The 20,219-nt window shown below is 40.8% G+C and overlaps 1 protein-coding gene across 1 annotated transcript; it reads right to left on the bottom strand.

Annotated features, from left to right (window-relative positions):
* Window positions 1–490: 490 nt before the first annotated feature.
* Window positions 491–16,444, bottom strand: LOC311061498 (Na(+)/H(+) exchanger beta-like). The gene is made up of 12 exons (XM_084080155.1): window positions 15,729–16,444; window positions 12,507–12,967; window positions 9,779–10,029; window positions 9,470–9,687; window positions 8,982–9,178; window positions 8,005–8,094; window positions 7,564–7,634; window positions 7,157–7,327; window positions 4,765–4,879; window positions 3,783–3,887; window positions 3,023–3,095; window positions 491–2,043 (listed from the first exon to the last, which is right to left on the bottom strand). The coding sequence occupies exons 1-12, from the start codon at window positions 16,030–16,032 to the stop codon at window positions 1,817–1,819; spliced, it is 2,283 nt and encodes a 760-aa protein (XP_083936281.1). The 5' UTR covers window positions 16,033–16,444; the 3' UTR covers window positions 491–1,816.
* Window positions 16,445–20,219: the final 3,775 nt, after the last annotated feature.

The following is a 20,219-nucleotide window of genomic DNA, read 5'->3' as shown; positions in this document are numbered from 1 at the left end:
AAAAAAAAAAAGATTTAATTTGTTAAGAGTGGTTAATAATATTTGTAAAAAACTAAAACAAAGAAAAGTTTTGTTAAAAAGTTAAAGCTCTATATTCCAATCTCTGTCCATTTTGTTTTCTTCCATCACTCAAAATGTTACTTGTTTATCCTGTATGGGTTCCCGAGCTTCAAGAGTAAATAATAAGAGCGAGTAATTGTATTGCTATGTTGTTAATTACCTGATAGCACAGGAAATTATCCTAAATGTATATTTTATGTTCTCTATTTTGTGGAAAACTATTTTGTGGGGTTCTAACTCAACTACTGAAGGCAAAGAAACCCAGTAAGGAAACAACTTCCCATTTCACAGCCTGCTATCGCTCTCTCTCTCTCTCTCTCACACACACACACACACACACACACACACACACACACACACACACACACAACAATCAAATAAAATTACAGCGAGTTATTTTTAAACTTTGACATTTGACTTTTATTTCAGATACACAAATTAAAGCTTTCCTTCACTTTACAAGTTTTGAACAACTTCAATTTAACATATTTTTTTTATATATAAAAATACATTTCTTGGCACACAAAAAGCAACACATTTCAAGGCAAACACGTGAAGAGCAAAGGGTTAGATATTAGTAACTAGTAGTTACCAATACTGTGCAGGCAAGATGGAAATCAATTAATACGTGGCACGACGATTTGCACCTTTCTTCAACCACGTAAAAGAAATCATGATGGACACATAATGTGTTCCCAGGATAGCAGATTTGACGAGTTTCAGTCCAAAATACAGATATCTGTATGTATTATGTAATATTGTTGAAATCTTGTGAATGTGAAATACAGAAAAGTGCAAAGCTTCTAAACAGTTTTTTGGCAACAACAGTTTGTTTTAACCTGATTCAAGTACTAAATGGGTTGAGTTTACCAAATTAGGGGTGTAACAGGTGAACATGATTTAATCAATTATATAAAAAAATATCAATTTGAGCAAAATAAATGAAAATGTTAAAATACTGAACATACTGTAGCAGATCTACAAGCTCACAACAATGCATTTGGAGCCTGTAGATCTGCTACTTTCCCTATTTTTGCACAACACTGTTGTACAACAAAGTATAAGTAAGGCCTTAGGTGGTTAATCAGGGTAATCGATTTAGTAGATTATAAAGATCTATTAGAATTCTTTTGTGTCAATTAGCTGATGTATAAATAATAAAAAACGAATAAACAGAAACGCTAAGATAATCGATAGTTGTATCCCTAGACCAAATCGTAACATAATGTACTAAGCTGACTTTAATTGGTTTGCTGTGATTTTCAACCTCAGTGCATTGTTTGATGGGACAAATCCCACCCATACAGTACTTCAAGCAGCTAAAGCAAACATCAGGAAGGATTTGCAAAGACTATTTGTACCCAAGCTCAGCTTGTTAAGACAAATACTGATGACCTGACAGCTCTTTTCCTTTGGAGGGAAGCCACAAGATTATATAAAAATCTATGTACTGGATGATAAAAAAATATATTAACTTGTGAAAAAAGGTATGTCAATTCAGATCACTGACATCATCTCATATGATGAACAAAATATGATAAATGACAATAATGACACCAACATTAATAAGATTTGCTTTGACTCCCATTCAGATAAAGATATGAATACACACACACACAGATGATTATCGGAGGAGCTCACGTAAGTAGTAGCAATAGCATTAGCTCATCCCTCATTGTCTTACTGTTGGCTTCAAGTATTTAAAATAATGTGCTTCATCATGAGAGGAAGGACAGTCCTCAAGGCCCTCTTCCTCTTACTGATTTGGACCGGGGTCACTAAGGCAACGCGATAGCTTTAATTGGTCTTGGTCGTCCTTGTTTTCTTTTCTGTCTGAATCCCTTTTGGCATTGTCTGTGCTCTGGGGGGCTTCATCCAAGAACCCAACAGAATCAGTTGAGCTGGGAGTTGGTTGAACCACTTGGACATCGGAGGCCCCATTGACGTAATCGTCATCACTGTCAGCAGTATAAACCTGATGGTCTGAGAGACAGAGTATGTAGTGATGTAGCGTGTTCTCAAAGAGCTCTTGGAGACTAAACCGTCCTCAATAGAGATGCATTCCATTCTCTCAATCAAGGAAGGGCATCAACCGCTTTAAGACTTGTGAAAATAGCGCCTTTAACCATTCTTTTGTATCAAAATGGGGGCTTTGACAATGATTCCTTTAGAGAAATCGGGCCTTTAAGATTATGTGCTGTAAGAAAGTTGGGGCAATAAGATTAAAAAAATAAAACAAAATAACAAAATGTACTTTACACCAGATGCCACTGTCTAATCATATGTCATATATCATATGTCTAGTCATCATTATGACCTACTGAAAGTCTATGAATGAAAAATTACATTTAGACTCAAGATAGTCTCGCGTCACCAGACTACTATTCCACAATCTCTGAATGCTATATAGAGTCTGGGACTCCACTTCCCGAAAGCTGTGTAACGGAAGTTGTTCAGACCGGAAAAACATTCGACCAATCACGACGCGGTGCACGCGGACCTGTAGTCCTAGTGGAAACAGAACCGAGGCGGAAGCATAGTCATAGGAGCGGTAGATTCATGTTATTTGTGCGAGGATTGTTTATCAGAGAAAACTGAGAAAGGTATCATGGAATTAACGCCGAAAAAAACTGTGAAAGAAGACACTAGTAGACATAAACGATATTTATGAGATTCGTTGATTCCAGTCGGACTCATTTGCGCCACTGCACAATGCTGAAACGGACGTGGGTAGGGGAGGGGCATCCGCTTTCCCCTTACACATGATCAGAGCTTCCGAGTCCCAGACTGTATGTCGGAAACATTTGTAAATTGTGGGAGGCAACAGTCTGGCCACGCGAGACTAGACTCAAGACACTTTGTATCTATTGACAGATTGTGTCTTGTGTCTCATAGACACAGCTTCAGGGCCACCACTAGTCGTGGTTAGACAGAACCACAGGTACGTGCGTGCTGAACTGACCTGATTCAAAACGAACTCTCCTCACTGTGGGTACGTCCGGAGCTTTGGCTGGTACCGTGAGGTAGTGACTCATCTGAAAGTAGTCATTATATCAGTGACTATATGTCAGTATAAAGATTCACAATGAACCACATGCGTCCTTTATATTCTGGACATGTCACAACAGACGAACACTCCACGAAAATAGCAGATCTACAAACTGACAACGTTGTCGCATTACAATGTGTAGTAAGCTTGTAGGCCAAGTATAGACCCCTGGGACACCCCTTTCAATGGTGTACTATATAGGGTTTACAGTGAGTGGTTAAAAAACTAACTGATCAAAACAATAATTTCCAGCAAAAACTATTTTAGCACAATAAGGCTGCTGTATAATTTATGTTGTATTTGTCTTTTAATACATGTTTCATTGATTAACTTATCATAGTCTTAAAATCTAAATACATGTTATTTTCAACAGCTCAAATGCTCACACACACACACACACACACACACACACACACACACACACTGGAGTCACATTTTGATGAAAGACAAAATATACATTCTTTTCAAACTGCAGTATTGCTCACACCTGTTGGGGCAACAACCAACTGCCATAAAGGTATTTTATTTAACAAAACATAGTCCAATATATCCCCAAAATCATTTGTTTGAGCAGTAAGAATGCTCACAATTCTTTCATTATTTCAATCACACTTCTAATTAAAATCACACTAAATGATTATCGAAATGATTATCTGTTGCCGTTCAAACGTACCCTCCTCTCCATCTCCACTCTCTGCTTCCTGAAGCGAACTTCACTGACGCCTTCCTCTACGTCAAACGGATCAATCATCAGGTCATGTCTACTATAGGAGCGTAGCTGAGGAAAGAGTAGAAGACATAGTATGGTGTTTTAATTACCTTTTCAACAAAAGCATCCATACTGCACAAAAAGTACTGCGACTCAACTGAAAAGAAACAGTATTCGTTATGCTCTTTTAAGTATGTACCGTATATGGACAGTACTAACTGTTCTTAAGTCAGTATGTCTAAATCAAAGAAATCAAGCAAGCAACACTTGGAGTGGACATTTTCTGCTGTTTGACAAACACATATTGTATTTATTATGGTCCTTACAACGTGTTATAAAAGATATAGCTTAAAACAACCACTCGCAGATTTCTTTCTCTCTGCATGTTCTGAGCCCTTTTCAGCTGCAAGGATAAATGACGTTTTGGCTGCTGGGGGTGCTGTTGGGGGAAATTTCAACACGGTAGCTTTATCTACAATGTGCCTGACATTGAAAATTCTATTGGAAAAGCTTCACCCGCGGGCGACTACCCCCCACGGGTTTGCTGTGATCTTTCTTAGTTTCATCACGCTGCTGGTCACACTAATGCTGGTGTAACAAAGAGATTCACCTAGGAATATACTTTATATTTGTGTATACACAGATGAACGACTAAAAAGATGAATTACTGAACGGGTGGGGCGTGTACTGCCGGGAGCCATGCTTAAATGTAATAATAAGCCCTTTAACATGTATTTGTCTATGTACTGTAAGGCAAGTCATCTGCCAGTCCTAGACTGATCTAGTAGTTGCCCCTTGTGAGGACAAAAGCCATTTACATCAGGCCCTGAGTTCAGGCTAAATCTAGCCGACTGAAGTTGAAGTTGCATCATTTCTTTTAACTGTACAGTGTTCATATGATGTGTCATAAAGGAAAATATTGATCATTGATTCATATGTCCCTTACCCTTTGTCTGGTCTTCTGCAGGTTGGACCTAAGCGCTTTTCGGATCTCTTCCTCTCTGCCTTTTGAGATCTTTGGTATAATCCGACCTCTTGGTTGAGCTCTGGGCTGGATGTTCCTGCAGAGACACACACCATACAGTACATTTTCCATATGCAGCACAATCATATAAAACCATATATTAAATAATATGTCAAATTACTTAGCAATTTCTGGTTATGTGAAAGTTAGAAATGCAGGATTTGATAAGAAACCAAATGCAAGTGGGGAAGATTTAAGAGAAACGTCTTCTGACTCCCTACTTCAGATTGAAAGTAGTTAAGCTACTCAGTGCCCAACTGTAACAGAATTCTTTTTTATTTTTTAAAAATATTTTTGGGGCTTTTCTGCCTTTATTTGGATAGCACAGTAAAGATTGACAGGAAACGGGGAGAGAGAGACGGGGAATGACACGCATCAAAGGCCGTTGGGCTCGGGAATCGAACCCGCGACCAACATATAAGCTGCATCAGAGCCTATATGTGGTATGCGCCTTAAAGTAGTAGTTCTGAAGTCTAGAATTCATAGAGATTTTTTCGTTTTTGTCGCAAATAATTTGATGACCGGGTCATCGGTCAATAGGAGACTCAGTAGTCATTTTGACATCCATGCTGCAAACATTCTCATGACAGGATAAGAACAACAAAACAACTTTTTTTTAACACCACCACACCATAATAACACCATTTGTTATTGTCTATTATTTTATAATTTATTTGCATTTGGCTTGTGTCTACTGAGTGGGAGGTGAATGTGTTCCCTCATATTATATTTGTGACATTCTTGATGACTTTCTGTGTAAATTACTGTTACAATGACCTGGGGCCATTCCCACCAGATAGCAGAGTTAAAGAACACATCTTATTTACATCTTACTTCATAGACTAAAGTGATCTTCTTACTATCTTCAAAGACACAATTTATGCGGCCATTGTTAGGGCCTACCATTTCTGTCTTCTTGGTCTGTGTCTCACAGGAGGGCTATGGACAGTTCAGAAACCTGCCAACCAGTGACATCATCAGTAGGCAGGTTTGGTCATTTCAAGCATGATTTTTTAAATGCAATACAATGGCTTTATATTAGCTTGGAATCCCCATCAATGATGTCATTGGTGGCAGGTTTCTGAACATAGCCCACCAATGAGACGCAGCGTGAGAGGACGGAGATTGTGCCATCATATGAGCATTTGTAAGGATGGACCAATTATATGTAGATAAGTTTGAAATGGGTGAAGTGCTCCTTTAAGGTTCTGAGGGTCAGGAGGACTAGCAGGTGGGGTTGGAGACTCTGAGTATTGAGCCATGGCAGGCTGTATGGTACACACTGCCACCTATTGGAGAACACAAAACCCACAGGCATTTCAAAACTCCTGTTGAGGTTCACTTCAGACAATGCCATCAATGGGCCATTTAGGCTAGTCTATTATGCAACATTTTCTGTCTTCTTTACTATTTGACCTGTCCTGCACTAGTTTTGTGTATTTTGTAAATCAGATGGGATTTCCCATAGTCATGGCTTCAATATAACCCCTAGCTGATCTGATCCAATGTTCAAGTGTTTTTGTGTAGAGAGTAGACAGAATAGGCACACAGTATTGCTTGCTGTGTCCACAAGGTGCACATCCCCCATTGGTAGAGATAGACATTACCATGTGGCTGTTCACTTTGATGACAAAAAGCATGACATTTCATCATGATGTTTCTGTGGCATTGAACAGGTTAATTTACCACATAGAGGGAGTGATCATGACCTGTATTCACCACCACATTATGTGATTATAACCAACAGTTTACCTAATGACCTTTGAGTTTCTGCCGGCCATCAAATTATTGGCTTAGGAATGTGACAAAAACAAAAAATCTCCATGAATTCAATGAGGTGTGTAATTGATGAAAAATAAGTATTTTCGGTGAACTACTCCTTTAACCACTGGGCCACATTGTGACACTGCCTCCCCAACGTGCATGCACACGTGTGTGTCGACGCATACACGGCCGCGGACCCAAGTTGTGGGGCGATCATCTCCCCCCCACCCACACACACACACACACCACGGAGGCACGATGCTACTCGTCCCCCCCCCCCCCCCCCCCCCCCCCGGGGTCCCGTCGCAAACACACACACACACACACACAGACACACACACACAGAGAGAGATCCGTGACTGTGGAAACACACCAGACTTTTTTCGCACACACGCGCACTTTTAGATCCAGTCCTATTTTAAAAGTCTGCAGGAGACACGGCCGTGCAGTGCATCACTAATAGGGCATGCCTCCAGGCAGAGATCTGCTACAGTATGTACTCAGTGCACCTTTGTAGTTGTATTTGTAAAAGCTCATCTCTGCATGCTACCTCATTGAGACGGCGGCCAGCGAGGGCAGCTTGGCTGAGCTTCCACTCTCCACTAGCATGATGGCCTGCTTCATCTCCAGCTTGTTGTAGAAGGAGATCAGCTGTGGCTCCGACGAGCGATCCCCTGCTATCAGCCACTTCTTCACATAAGTCTTGTTGAAGCGGTTGAGCCTGGTGACATGAGACATGATTATAAAGATAATTTATACTTTGTCGCATGAGCATGATGCTCATTGAACACAAATGATTTTCAAAAACACCTTTTATAGGTCAGCGACTGTGTTACTGAACAAAAATACGGTAACTGATTTTCAGCTGAAAACATGTCGCCGCAGTTGAAAAACTTCTGTTCGAGCAATGATAATAAGAAAAAATATAATAAGGAAAAACATATCATGAAAACATACTTTTCTTTCCAGTGGTGATGTCCATAGTGGCCACAAATGCTTTCAATGCCTGTGAGCAAATTGTCCAGGAACTAAAGTAAAGAGAGGATTTTTATTATCAGTTATGTGGTCTATGTTACAAGGTGCTAGCTGAAATTTCTGCTGACATGTCTCTTTTACAGTATATCATGATCCAGACGAGGAATTCCAAGCACTTCATTAATGATGTCCATAACTGATAATATTCAACATAAATAAAACATTATGGTTCCAATCAACATTATCTCAAAAACTACTGGCGCAATTGTAACAGAATTTGCTGTGCAGCTTCATGCTCCCTGGAGAATTAAACTGAAATGTCCTTGTGACCTAGTAGCAGTTTCTGTCACAATGCCAAAATGGATGATTTTGGTTGCCCTTACAGCTCACTTTATACTCTCAGGATTCCACTATGCGCTGTACCTGAGTGTGAATTTCCTCATTAATGGAACGTTTTGTCTCCTTCTTCTTCTTCACTTCCAACAGGTCAACCAGTGGCCTGATGGTCATACCCTGAAAACACAAACATGGATGTAAGGGACAAGGAAAGCATAACAGCAAACTTGGAAGAAAAAATTAATCACACACACACGCGCGCGCACGCACGCACGCACGCACGCACGCACGCACGCACGCACGCACGCACGCACGCAGGCACACACACACACACACACACACACACACACACACACACACACACACACACACACACACACACACACACACACACACACACACACACACACAGAAAAAAAAATACAGTTAATCATATTAATCACTTCCTGTCAGTTTTAGGGAACATTCGCAGATTTAAGACGGCAATGAAATGTTGCTCAAAAGGCTTCCTGTTCATGATGAGATAAAATGTTCTTTTGAAACTTTTTGATGAACTAAATATCATCTAGGTGCCACATTCAAGGATGGGGCCTGCACAAAATGATTACACTAGCATTTCTGTATGCACCAGTAACATTTGATTTGGTTTCTATTAGTTGTTATACCACACACATCTTTATTTATACATTTTTATAGCATTATAGTTATTATTGTATATAAAAAGGTGGTTATTGCATTTTCCAGGTCCTAAATTAGCCATTGATGGTGTTCTGGCCAGAGGCCAAACTTACTTGCTCCAGAGCAGGGCCAGCAAGCCCAGGGCTAAATGGGGTGGTAGCCCACTTCAAACTATGGTAGTCTGACCATTCTCTTGATATGTATATCATACAGGGACTAAACCCTGGGCTAAGTACAGTGTGAAACCACCTTTTACAATGATACTGTAGATAAGTCTTGTTGCAATTACGTTGAATAAATCCTAAGGGAGACTTGAGTTTGACTTTTGGTGAGCCTTAGCCCAAAACAATATTGTGAATGTGAACGATTATTCTGGTCCCTCACACCTGAACAAAGACTGTGAAGAAGATAACAGTGATGATGGCAGTGAGGAACAAGTTCTTCATTCTGCTATTGGTCAGCAGGAACCCCAGGGAGAAAGCAATTGCCCCTCGTAGGCCGCCGTAGGCAACGATGAACTGATCCTTTTTCGTCAACTTGACAATACGGAATTGATTAATGATGAAGGTCAGGCCAATCACTCCTGAAATACACAAAACAGATGATTATGATGCAACTAATAAATCAAACAACAATGCTTTAGTGTTATATTCATTTTACAACAAAAAAGTACTGTGAAGAAAGCCAAGACAAAAAAGTGAAAGCTTGTCAATTAAAATCTGCTCAGGGGTAGCACAACAATGGTAAAATTATCATAACATGCAATAAGCATCAGAAAGAAAAAAGACATTTTATAGGCGTAGGTGGATGAAGAATCTTCAAATAAAGGCAGGACAGGCTACAATAAAATATCCCTCTTTCAAACTGCACTGACCTAGTACTCTTGACAAAAGGCAAAGGATGACAGTGAGAATAACAAAGGTCCAGTTCCAGGTGTGAGGGCCAACAACCGTGGACACGCCCAGGAAGATGAATATGAGAGTCTCACTGACGCTGCTCCACATCTTTAGGAAGTATTTTATGGTGGTGTAGGACTTGTGGGAAATATTGGCTTCCACGTATGGTCGCATCGTCACCCCACAAGCGATCAATCTGTACGGGGCACAGTCCAGGTATAAAACGCTTTTAAACTAAAAATATTACTAATATTTGTATTATTATGATCACTTCTATAATCACTTACGACATGATCCCTGACAGATGAAAGACCTCGGCAGAGAGGTAGGCCATGTAGCTATAGAGGAAGACGAAGAGGGGCTCGATGACGCGGGTATGCGAGGTGAACCGGGAGGTGAAGGCACCAAGCAGGCCATAGATGGCGCCAACCATGATCCCGCCCAGCGAGACCACGAAGAAACAAACCACACCCAGGAAGGCATCGATCAATGTCACCTCCCCAGCGTGGCCAAACTCTTCAAACAGGTGGTACAGAACCTGTTTGTTATTTAAAAAAAACATTATTTATTTAGTATACAAGTAAATAATTAAATAGTAATAGTAATACTGAAAATCAGAAGCTAGTGTAGTCAGATTACATGCCCTAATTCAAATTCAAATAGTACAGAGGTACGATTTTACAATGATTGTTAAAAGGATAACACAAAAACCCTTGGGGCTTGTTTCCATTGTGGTCCTGTGTATTCAATTCATCAAGACATTTAAAGACATACAATAATATGCAATATCACAAACAAGACATCATCAACATTAATAGCAATGAACGTACTGTATTTGTATCTTGCAGATGTTAATTCTGAAAAAAGAATGGATTCAGTTTTGGCCAGGTGTAATGATAGTTTGTTATCAGTGAGCCTGAGCCAGGTGCAGATTCTACAGAGTTCAGAGCTAAGGGCTTTTTCCACCTGCAATTTGTCCTTGTTCGGGACCAGGAGTGCCGAGTCATCCGCCAAGAAGAACAAATAGCAGTCACATGCTGATGGCATGTCATTTACGTATATTAGGAACAGTAAAGGCCCTAGAATGCTTCCTTGAGGAACTCTGCCGTTCACTGGGAGGAGGGAGGACAGGTTTCCGTTCACCTCCACCACCTGTTCTCTCCCCTCCAGTTCACTGATGCACTATCAAAACCGATTACCTTCAACATACAGTATGGAGTCTACCACACATTTGATGTAGTCGGTCAAATAGAGTAGGCAGGTGTCAGTGGAGTGAGATGTTCTGAAGCCAGATTGGAATTTGTACAATTTACAATTTTCTTTTCATTAAGATACTTTTCGAACTGTTCATATACTAACCTCTCTATAACCTTCGAGATGGAACATAGAATAGAAACAGGGCGGTAAGTTGCCAGGGTCTAATTTGCTTCCCTTTTTATACAGAGGGGTGACTCTTGCTAGTTTGAAATCTAGCTTGACAAGCTCCTGGCCGATGGAGAGATTTGTTATGTGGGCAATGATTGGAGCAATAGAGGGGGCTGCATCTCTGAGAAGGTTGGAGGGGATATTGTTGTGGCCAGTGGCCTTGTTTTGTTGTAGGGCGCTCAGTTTTTTAAACACATCATCACTTGTCACCATGGTGAGTTTAAAGTCATCTTCGCGTACACCTAGACTTTTGTAGAATGCTTGGATGTGCTTTACCCCATAAAGCCCAGAATGAGAGGGCAGTATGTTAACCAGTGTGGTGGCTATGGTTGTAAAGAAGTTGTTTAAGTGATTATCCAGCTTATCTGTAATGAGCGTGCCATCCAAATTGATGTTGATGTTTGTGGATCCGGTTTTCAGTTTCTTACTGCAGACTAACAGTTTAAATATCTTCCAGAGCTCCAGCGGTTTGTTTATGTTTTCGTCAATTTTGTCATTGAAGTAATGTTTTTCTGCAGTTTTAATCATGCAAGAAATGTATGTTGATTCTCATCTCATATATAATCTACTACTATCAGAATTTGGCCTCACACCACACCTCCAAAATGCAATAAAACTGCCAACAGTGGCAGTTTTCATTAAAAAAATGCACATTTAAGTTCATACTGTATGGACACACTACATGCACACAAACAATACACGCACGCACGCCATATACCACAAATATACCAATGGCAAAATCCCTACTTGAAATCTTCCCATTTCAAGTTGCCACTAAAACATTCTGAGAGGAAAGTGCACAACAGCAGTTAGTTAATGGCAAATTGATTATGGCTTGTTTTGTAGGAAAAATAATGGCCTTAATTAAGAAGAGTGGCTGTCTGGTGGCATCAAACAGAATCTAGATAGATGAGTATAAAGGATGGACAGATGTATGGTAATTTTGCAGTTTAAAGACTATAATTGATGTAGATCTGGTAAAGAAGTCAATAATCTAAGACTAGGAAAGACAGGAAGACCTCAAGGCCTACAACAACATACAAGGCCTTAACTCACAAAATGACCATTGAATCATGACGTCAGCCTTTACATTTTAGCAGGTAAAACTGATGTGCACTAAAGGAAAAGACTTCTGCACACTTTGATTAAAAACACCAAAAGATGTGTTTCGCATTTTGATGCTTTATTGCAGATAGTTCAGTGTAGAGAGACAGGAATCCCAGGGCAGAGAGAGAGGAGAAACATGCAAGACAAGACAGGGGTCAGATTTGAACCCGGTTCCTTGCTCTCACAAGGAGCATAATGATCTTTGCACTAACTGGTTGAGCCACAAGGCACTCCATATTTGTGCATAAATCTATGCAGAATTAAAAGTTCTTCCCCCAGCAGTGCACCTTAGTAAAGACTGGTGATCAGCAGATGCTCTTTATTAGGAACTATTGATGAGATATTTTGGAGGTCAGCCACAAAGGAAAATATACTTGCAAACAGTCAGAGTGTGATATTAGTTTCTCTGCATGCCTAAGCTGGGTATCAACAACAATATCCCCAATGCCCATGCTAAAAGCAAATCTACCACCTGCCACTCACCACAGTGACGGCGTCATTGAGCAGCGACTCCCCAAACACCAGGATGTGAACCAGCTCGTTAATGTGGATCTCCTCGAACACGGCCAGCACCGCCACGGGATCCACAGCCGAGATGATGGCTCCAAACAGCAGGCAGGACAGCAGGTCCACGCTTGCCAGCTGAGCGCCCTCTATCTGACACACAGCGTACATCATCCCCCCCATGAAGAACGTATTCCACAGGGTGCCAACCACGGCGAACACCAGGATGGTGCCCAGGTTTTCCGAGAAGGCCCGGATGGGCAGGAAATAGCCTGCATCGAGGATGATGGGAGGCAAGAGGTAGAGGAAGAAGAGCTTGGAGTCGAGGACAGGCGCCGTCTCGCCAATGGCTTTGATGAAGCCGCCCACCAGCAGGCCCACCACGATCAGTAGGCAGCTCTCCGGGACCACGCCAGACACCCGGGGAATCACATGAAAACCTGGAAAGAGAGGGAAGGACGAAAGAAAGAGAGTTTAATCAGACGGTTTAATTAGAGGTGAATATTTGGAAATTGAATTAGTGACACAATTCTGTAAGTTCTAATTCAAATCAAATCACACTGCAAATATCTACAAAGTTATTCTGAGTAATCACTTTTATCCTTTGATGATACATTTCTATCCTGATGGGAGTGGTCTCTTTCAGGAAGACAATCCCCCCATTCAAAGGGCACAAGGGGTCACTGAATGGTTTTATGAGTATCTACTGTAACTGTATGGCCTTCGTAGTCATTGGATCTTCAAGTTCTCAACCCAATTGAACACCTATAGGAGATTTTGGACTGACGTGTTAGACAGAGCTCTTCAACACCACCATCAAAAACACTAATGAGGGAATGTATTTTGTTAGAATGTTCCATCCCTCCAGCAGAATTCCAGAGACTTGTACAATCTACCAATGCGCACTGAAGCGGTTCTGGCAGAGGCACACCTGTTGCTTTTTCCTTTAATTGGCCAATGTACAATGTACAATGTTGGCTTGAGAATGTGGCTGCATGTACAGTTACCTGCATTTGTTCCATGTTTGGTTGTATGTTGTGGTTCTGAAGGTAGTTGTCTATAAGAGGTTTCTGTCACAAAGCTGATGTAGAATCCCACCATTTTTTCTTCACATCTCTTCTAACTTTTGAAATATTTGACCTTTTACTTTTTGTCATCACGTCAATGAGGCTTGGATTGCTGAAATTTGGGCATGGATGACGCATCAGCTACACTCTTTCAGAGCTAAACCGTCTATAAGGAAGTGGGACTGAAAAAACCTTGCCAAGATATGGAGTCATACGTCATAGACAGCTGCTTAGATCCACATGAAGCCATGCCGATATTGGATAAAGTCTATTATAATTTATTTAGAAACTATGCTAAACATAAATGCAACCAATCAGCCCTATTGATATTAAAACATTGTGAGTGCTTTAATGGCATATTGGTTAAGACGCTCTCCTCCAGAACCAGAGACACACCTCTTCTGGCCTAAGATCATACAATTTCCTGTGCCTGTCACACGGTGTCCCTCTCTGCTTTCCAAATGTCTTAATAAAGAACAAAAACACACAGGGGAATTTACAGCCATTTCTTCAGAACCCCCCCCCCCCCCCCACACACACACACACACAAAAAAAAGAAAACAGTTTTTTCAAGAGAGCCCTAGTCAAAACAGCAAAACTATGACGAACATGATTGCAAAGGAATTATGTCAATAAGCAAAAGTAGAATCCCTATATTAAGTTTAGACTAACGAAGGCAGAATAGCACACAAGCAGATTGAGGAGCTGCGCCTAAATACATCTTGGCTGCACGAAACAGACAGCTCCTTATTACTGCCTCATAATAAATATTTTAAACTCGTCACCAAGAAAGCCAATTTCCTTTAATATTAGATCACTTGTCAGTGTGTGCAAAGACCACAAAAGAACCGTTTGTCTGCACTCTGATGAATGACGCCTTAGCACTAAAGTGTCAGTGACACGTGAGTATTCGTAAGACTGTCTACAATATTATTGTGATGTGATAGTGTTGTGTGCAACGACTCTAGTCCCCTCCTTTCCTCTTTGTTTTTGTACACTGGGGTCTTTGTTATCAAGGAGAGAGCACTGGGGCAGGAAGTTGGACCGGCCCTGAGAAAGAACTGCTGGACCAATAGATAAGCAGAAGGACAGCTGTATGCACTCAGTTCAGACAGTGATAAACCACCAGAGCAACCTCTAATGCGAATCACACTCAGCAAAATGACATGCATTAAAGTCCTGTCAGCAGACAGACTGTAGCCTATATTCCATACAACACTGTGGCAGTGTAATTGTAATTGCAGTGGGGGCCCAGTGGTTAGAGAAACTTTATATTAACTAAGAATTCAAAAGGTCTTATACAATATGTACATAAACAGGCCAGGCCCATCAGAGAAACAAGATGCTGATCACCCCATACCTTTCAAGTTGTTATAAACATTTATGCTCACATAAGCGCTGGAATTCATACGTCAGAGGATACTTATGGAGATGTGTCTATTCTAAGTCAAATATAAAACACTGGAAAAGGTCACGTGATAGATGTGAAGCATGTTCAGTCCCTAAGGTGATCCATGTTAAACCTCTTGTGAACAACTGCTCCAAAGCCATGCCTTGCACTACTCATCATGGGTCCAATTACACTCCAATCCTTAGTTATAACTATTCTATTATTAGCTTTTTGTGCTGAAGCTGGATGATAACGCCTGTGCTCGTGTTAGTTTTGAGGCACATGAAAACGGAAACGGTTTGGGTGAAATAACACAACATTTTTTTTCGTATGACTTTATATTGGAGAGCAGCCTGTGCCACTCCTAAACAGCTGTGCCTGCTGTGACGCACACTGGCGTCGTTGATGGGTGTGATATTGAATATTAATCCATCTGGTAGGCAGGGTTTCTGAAATGTAGGCCATTAATTCCCAGGGGCCCTTGGGGGGTTCCAGGGGGTCCCCAGCAAAAGTAGCTAATGAAGCATCACACTCATTTCAATCCATTTATACATTTGCTATTCAAAAATAGCCGTCGTGCCGCGCTGTGAGCTTGTACATCTGCTATTTTTTTAAATGTTTTGAAAAATCTTCAGATGGGGGGTCCATGGCCAATTATATATTAATGTGGGGGTCCTTAATTGTCACGAAAAAGTTTGAGAACTACTGATTTGGGCTACATTGAAAAAACAGTTGTGCACTCACCAAGTTTCATTAGCAAGGCGAGGAGAATCCACAGTGAGATCTCGAAAGGGATTCGTACGTGGTCATAGTTGAAGGACAGGACGGGGAAAGCTTTCTTATGATGGGTGACATTAGTCTGGTGATGATAGAAGTCCTCTTCTGTAGGAGGCTGACTTGCAGAGGTCTCGTTGCTTGGAGTTGCTTGGACTGCGGTGGTTATAGCGAGAAGGAGCAGCAGAACTGGAACAACAATAAGACTCTTGACCGGTAGACGGAGGAGTCTTCTTGGGCCAGAAGGCGCCGTTAGGCTTAAGATCTCAGTCATTTCTGACTGATGATATGACAGTTTAAACCCAATCCTCAGAATTATCGTCCTCCTCCTGAACAACTCGACACCAGGGGAAGGTGAGGATGATGAAGACAACTCGCGAAGTGATGATGATGATGATGATGCGCCATGGTGATCAAGCGCAGACTTTTACGCAAAGGCTCCCCCCGGTTATCTCTGGACTACACACCACGCCGGCTGCAGTGGAAAAACTGATTATTTACTGTCGTGACCAATACCAAGTGAATACATTTTAGTGACACGTACATTTCGTTTCTAACTGACATTTTGGCTACTGGTGGAATTCACGCGACTGTCAAATCGTTGTCCATATATGCGACGGGGTTTTCCTCTGTGTTGTGCCAAGCCTGCAGTCCTGTATTCAGTAGTACTAGTACGAGTTGTTGCATTAACATTACATCGCTGACTTTCTACCAAAATGCAGCAGCAGCAGCCAGCCACGATGCAAACTAGTGATAAGTGACCTCTGCTGGTGTGGAGGGTAACAGGATAGGTGGGCACTTAGTGCCTTGGATCAAGACTATCATAGATGTATTTTATCTTGTCTGACTTTTACTTTCGTATCAACGATAGTCGTGGCTAGCACCCCCCAGTGCGTCCTGCATTTTCACCAGAGAAAAGCCCATACTTCTCCGTACATGTACCAAAAAAAATATTTTAGGTTCTTACCCAGTTGCCCCAAATGTTAACTCGCGCTTCGGAGTTTTTGTGAAATGTATTAATGCGTATTTTTCAATAGATATGTGTTTTAATCCAGTTTGTGCCTGAACACCATTTACCCCCCCCAGGCTTTCACCTGATGCGCCCGTCACTACCGCCCATTGAGGAATACAGGGAATTTCCGACAGAATCCGACCCAGACGGCATTAAACCACTTCTTTAAGGAAAATACGGACTAATACATTGCACAAAGACTCCGAAGCGTGAGTTAACATTTGGGGCAACCGGGTAAGCACCTTATTATTTTTTTTGGGTAAATGTACGGAGAAGTACAGGCTTTACAGGTGGAAGTGCAGGATGCATTGGGGGGTGCTAGCCAAGACTATCGTGGCCTAGATACGAAATACAATTCAGACTAGATAAAATACATCTATGATAGTCTTCATCTAAGGCTAGGTGGGCACCAAAACATTCTGGAAACTAGGGATAACTGGGCACCTTGGACGAGTGGGTACTGGGATAACTGGGCATGCCCAGTCAGCCCAGATGTCCCAAGTGCCCATCTAATCCTGTATCCGTGTGGAGGAGGAGGGACCACCAGACTGGTCAACAATCAGTAGTTCGCAAAGGTTTTAATTTCAAGGACCCCCATAACTCTGAGAGTGTACAAATGGAACTAAATGGAAGGGTCCATTTGGGTCCTTTTGTACACTCAGAGTTACAGACCTGTAAAGGGGCCATTTGGAACCCCCTTAAGGAACCCTGAGGGTCCCTGGACTCTGCTTTGAGAACCACTGTCTAAACAGATTCCATTAATTCAGATTGGGTTGATGTTCTGCTAAATGCCTCAATTGTAAATTGTTCTTCTTGACCGATTCCAAGCCAGGCATATACATAAAATAAATGAATGGACAGATAAAATGGTTCACAATGGTGGTGCCATTGTGAACCATTATTATTTGGAAAAGAGCCTATCTAGGAACTTGTTGTTGAGCTTGTTGTTCTGCCATTTTTTAAATGTTTTAGAATGCCGGTGTTAAAGGGGTTAAACACAAAGATTGAGCTTTAAACATGGCTGGTTCCCACAGCCTCAAAGTTCATCTTCTCACTGCAGATGAGCTCTGGAAATCTCCTGGGAGTATGAAGACTAATGGATGTCTTGAAAATTGAGTTTTAGAGGAGCATGCATTATATATATACAAACCTTTATGGAGATTCATTCAGGGGTGAAGGAAATGGCTTGCTGTTATGGAATTGTGCTGCATAGGTTACATAATTCGTAGACAACATGCAAGCACAAACTGTAGCTAATGGATGCAAACCCAAACACACGTCATATTGAAATGTAAAACAGCAAATTATGAATCTTAGTGGGTAAAGGTAAATTGTACTAGATTTAAAATTCTGAAACAACTCATCTTTTACAGACACAAATTCATCTGTAGCCTGGACGTGTAATTAATATGAATTAATGTGTAAACAAACAAACAATATATGTCAAATGAATCTATATTAAGCCATCAAAGCAGTAGCATGACTTGGAGACAATCTTACACTTCCGACAGGGAAGATATGAAAACAATCATAGTATTATAGTGTGAACTAATTGGTAGTCGGACTGTCTGAAATTAGATAATCTACAGTTGCTTTTCATCACTATGTTGCTGACAAGAAACCCTCCATTGTGTTGACACGGCAGAACTACAAGGATTTAGCCAAACGTGTCCTTGATGTAGTGCAGTGGTGTACAGACTTTTTAATTAATTAAAATATATACAACACTCTGAAAAGTAAAAGGCCTGTCTAAAACATTGGCTTGAATAAAAAAAAGTACAAATGTTTTGGCATCAAAATATACATTAAAAATTACCTACATTTTAAATAGACGAAAATACTGTTACACTGGTACAAGCTTGCAACGTGCAGTAAAAGGTACAATATTTGTCTCCAACTTCTGTAGAAGTATAAAATATCACAAAATGGATACACTCAAGTAAAGTAAGTAAATATACGTCACAATTGTACTTAAGTACAGTACCAGAGTAAATTAACTCTCTGTTTTAACCATTATGTACCTTTGAAGTACTTATTGCCCCTCCACAATTATGTCCTGTATGCAAGCAAGAGTGTTGTTTGTGCTTATAAGTTAGTGCTTATTACTACTACCACATCTACCCTGTTTTTCATCAGCATGTCAACTTACATTTTCAAACTTGATACAAACTTGATCAACTTTCTCCACAAAAAGCCCCGAATCCATACTTTCATGAAGACTCAGATATTTCGTATAGTTAATATTGATACATGCAGACATTGTGTCAAGTATGTTAAGAGTAGTCTATGTTGACTTAAATCTGAGTTACAACACTTTCTTTCTTTCTTTCTTTTTCCTTTATTTATTCAGGGAAGCCCATTGAGAGCAAGCTCTCTTTTTCATGAAATGTGTCCTCAAGAAGTACCCTAAATCTCTATTGAGACCAATCGCTCCAGTTTCAGAGAGTCCTGAAGTTTGTTCCATTTGTGTGGAGCATAATACATGAAAGCAGTCTTTCCTCGTTCACTGCTCTTACGTGGAGTGGTATATCTAATGTGTGTTTGTGAACGTGTTGAATGTCCAGTAACCTTTGGTTCTAAAAGCGAAGATAGGTACAAAGGAAAGCTTACCACACACGGCCTTATAAATTAATAAAATACATCTACGTACTGTGAGAGATGGCCAACCCACTTTATCATATAAAATACAGTGATGGGTGTGTTATCATCACCAGTGATAAAACATAGGGCACTGTGGTAGACTACTTCAAGAGTGGAGATTGAAGCATGCGTGTACATTTGATAGATCTTATAATGGATATAATTGAGTAATTGATCGAGATGGGGTTTACTCAAGAAGGATTTTCAGTTTTATATTTGAACAACAACAGAAGGGTGTATAGTTGTGAGCTGTTATGGATGTGGTTGTCATTATATCATGGTGGCATAACATAATTTCAGACCTCTGAACTATTAGCCTACGATATGAAAACACATGCATGGGCATAGACCTGGCCTTGTAGTATGAAACATCCACTGGGTCCATTTCCTTTATAGATATTTTAGTAATTTAAACTTGCTCTACCAGGTGCTCAACCGCCGGTTTTCGCCAGTCCAGGCCTAGAGCAGCAGCAGGGGGGACATATTGGGGCAGAGCTAGAAACAACCACCTGATATGTACAGTAACTGCACCACCTGGTGTTAATGCTTTGGTTAACTCTTAGTGTGGCTTCCTCCCTGCTGTGTTTCTCGTTCACAAATCATCAGAACCTCTGAGTATAAAATCACTTCCCTCTGCTAATTTCTCTCACATGAATCACTCCATACACTCTGTGCAGTCATCCAGTAATGTGACAATATCTGTCTCAACAGCACTGTCCGCATGGATGGTTCCATTGAAGGATAATGGCGTTGTGATGTTACATAAGTGTTTCAAAATGTGACAGATGCCAATATGTAAGATTCCCAAA

Source organism: Gymnoscopelus microlampas (genome assembly GCF_963454915.1).
Source record: "Gymnoscopelus microlampas genome assembly, chromosome: 15".
In the NCBI taxonomy this organism is placed as follows: domain Eukaryota; kingdom Metazoa; phylum Chordata; class Actinopteri; order Myctophiformes; family Myctophidae; genus Gymnoscopelus; species Gymnoscopelus microlampas.
This window is presented reverse-complemented; position numbering and strand designations above follow the sequence as displayed.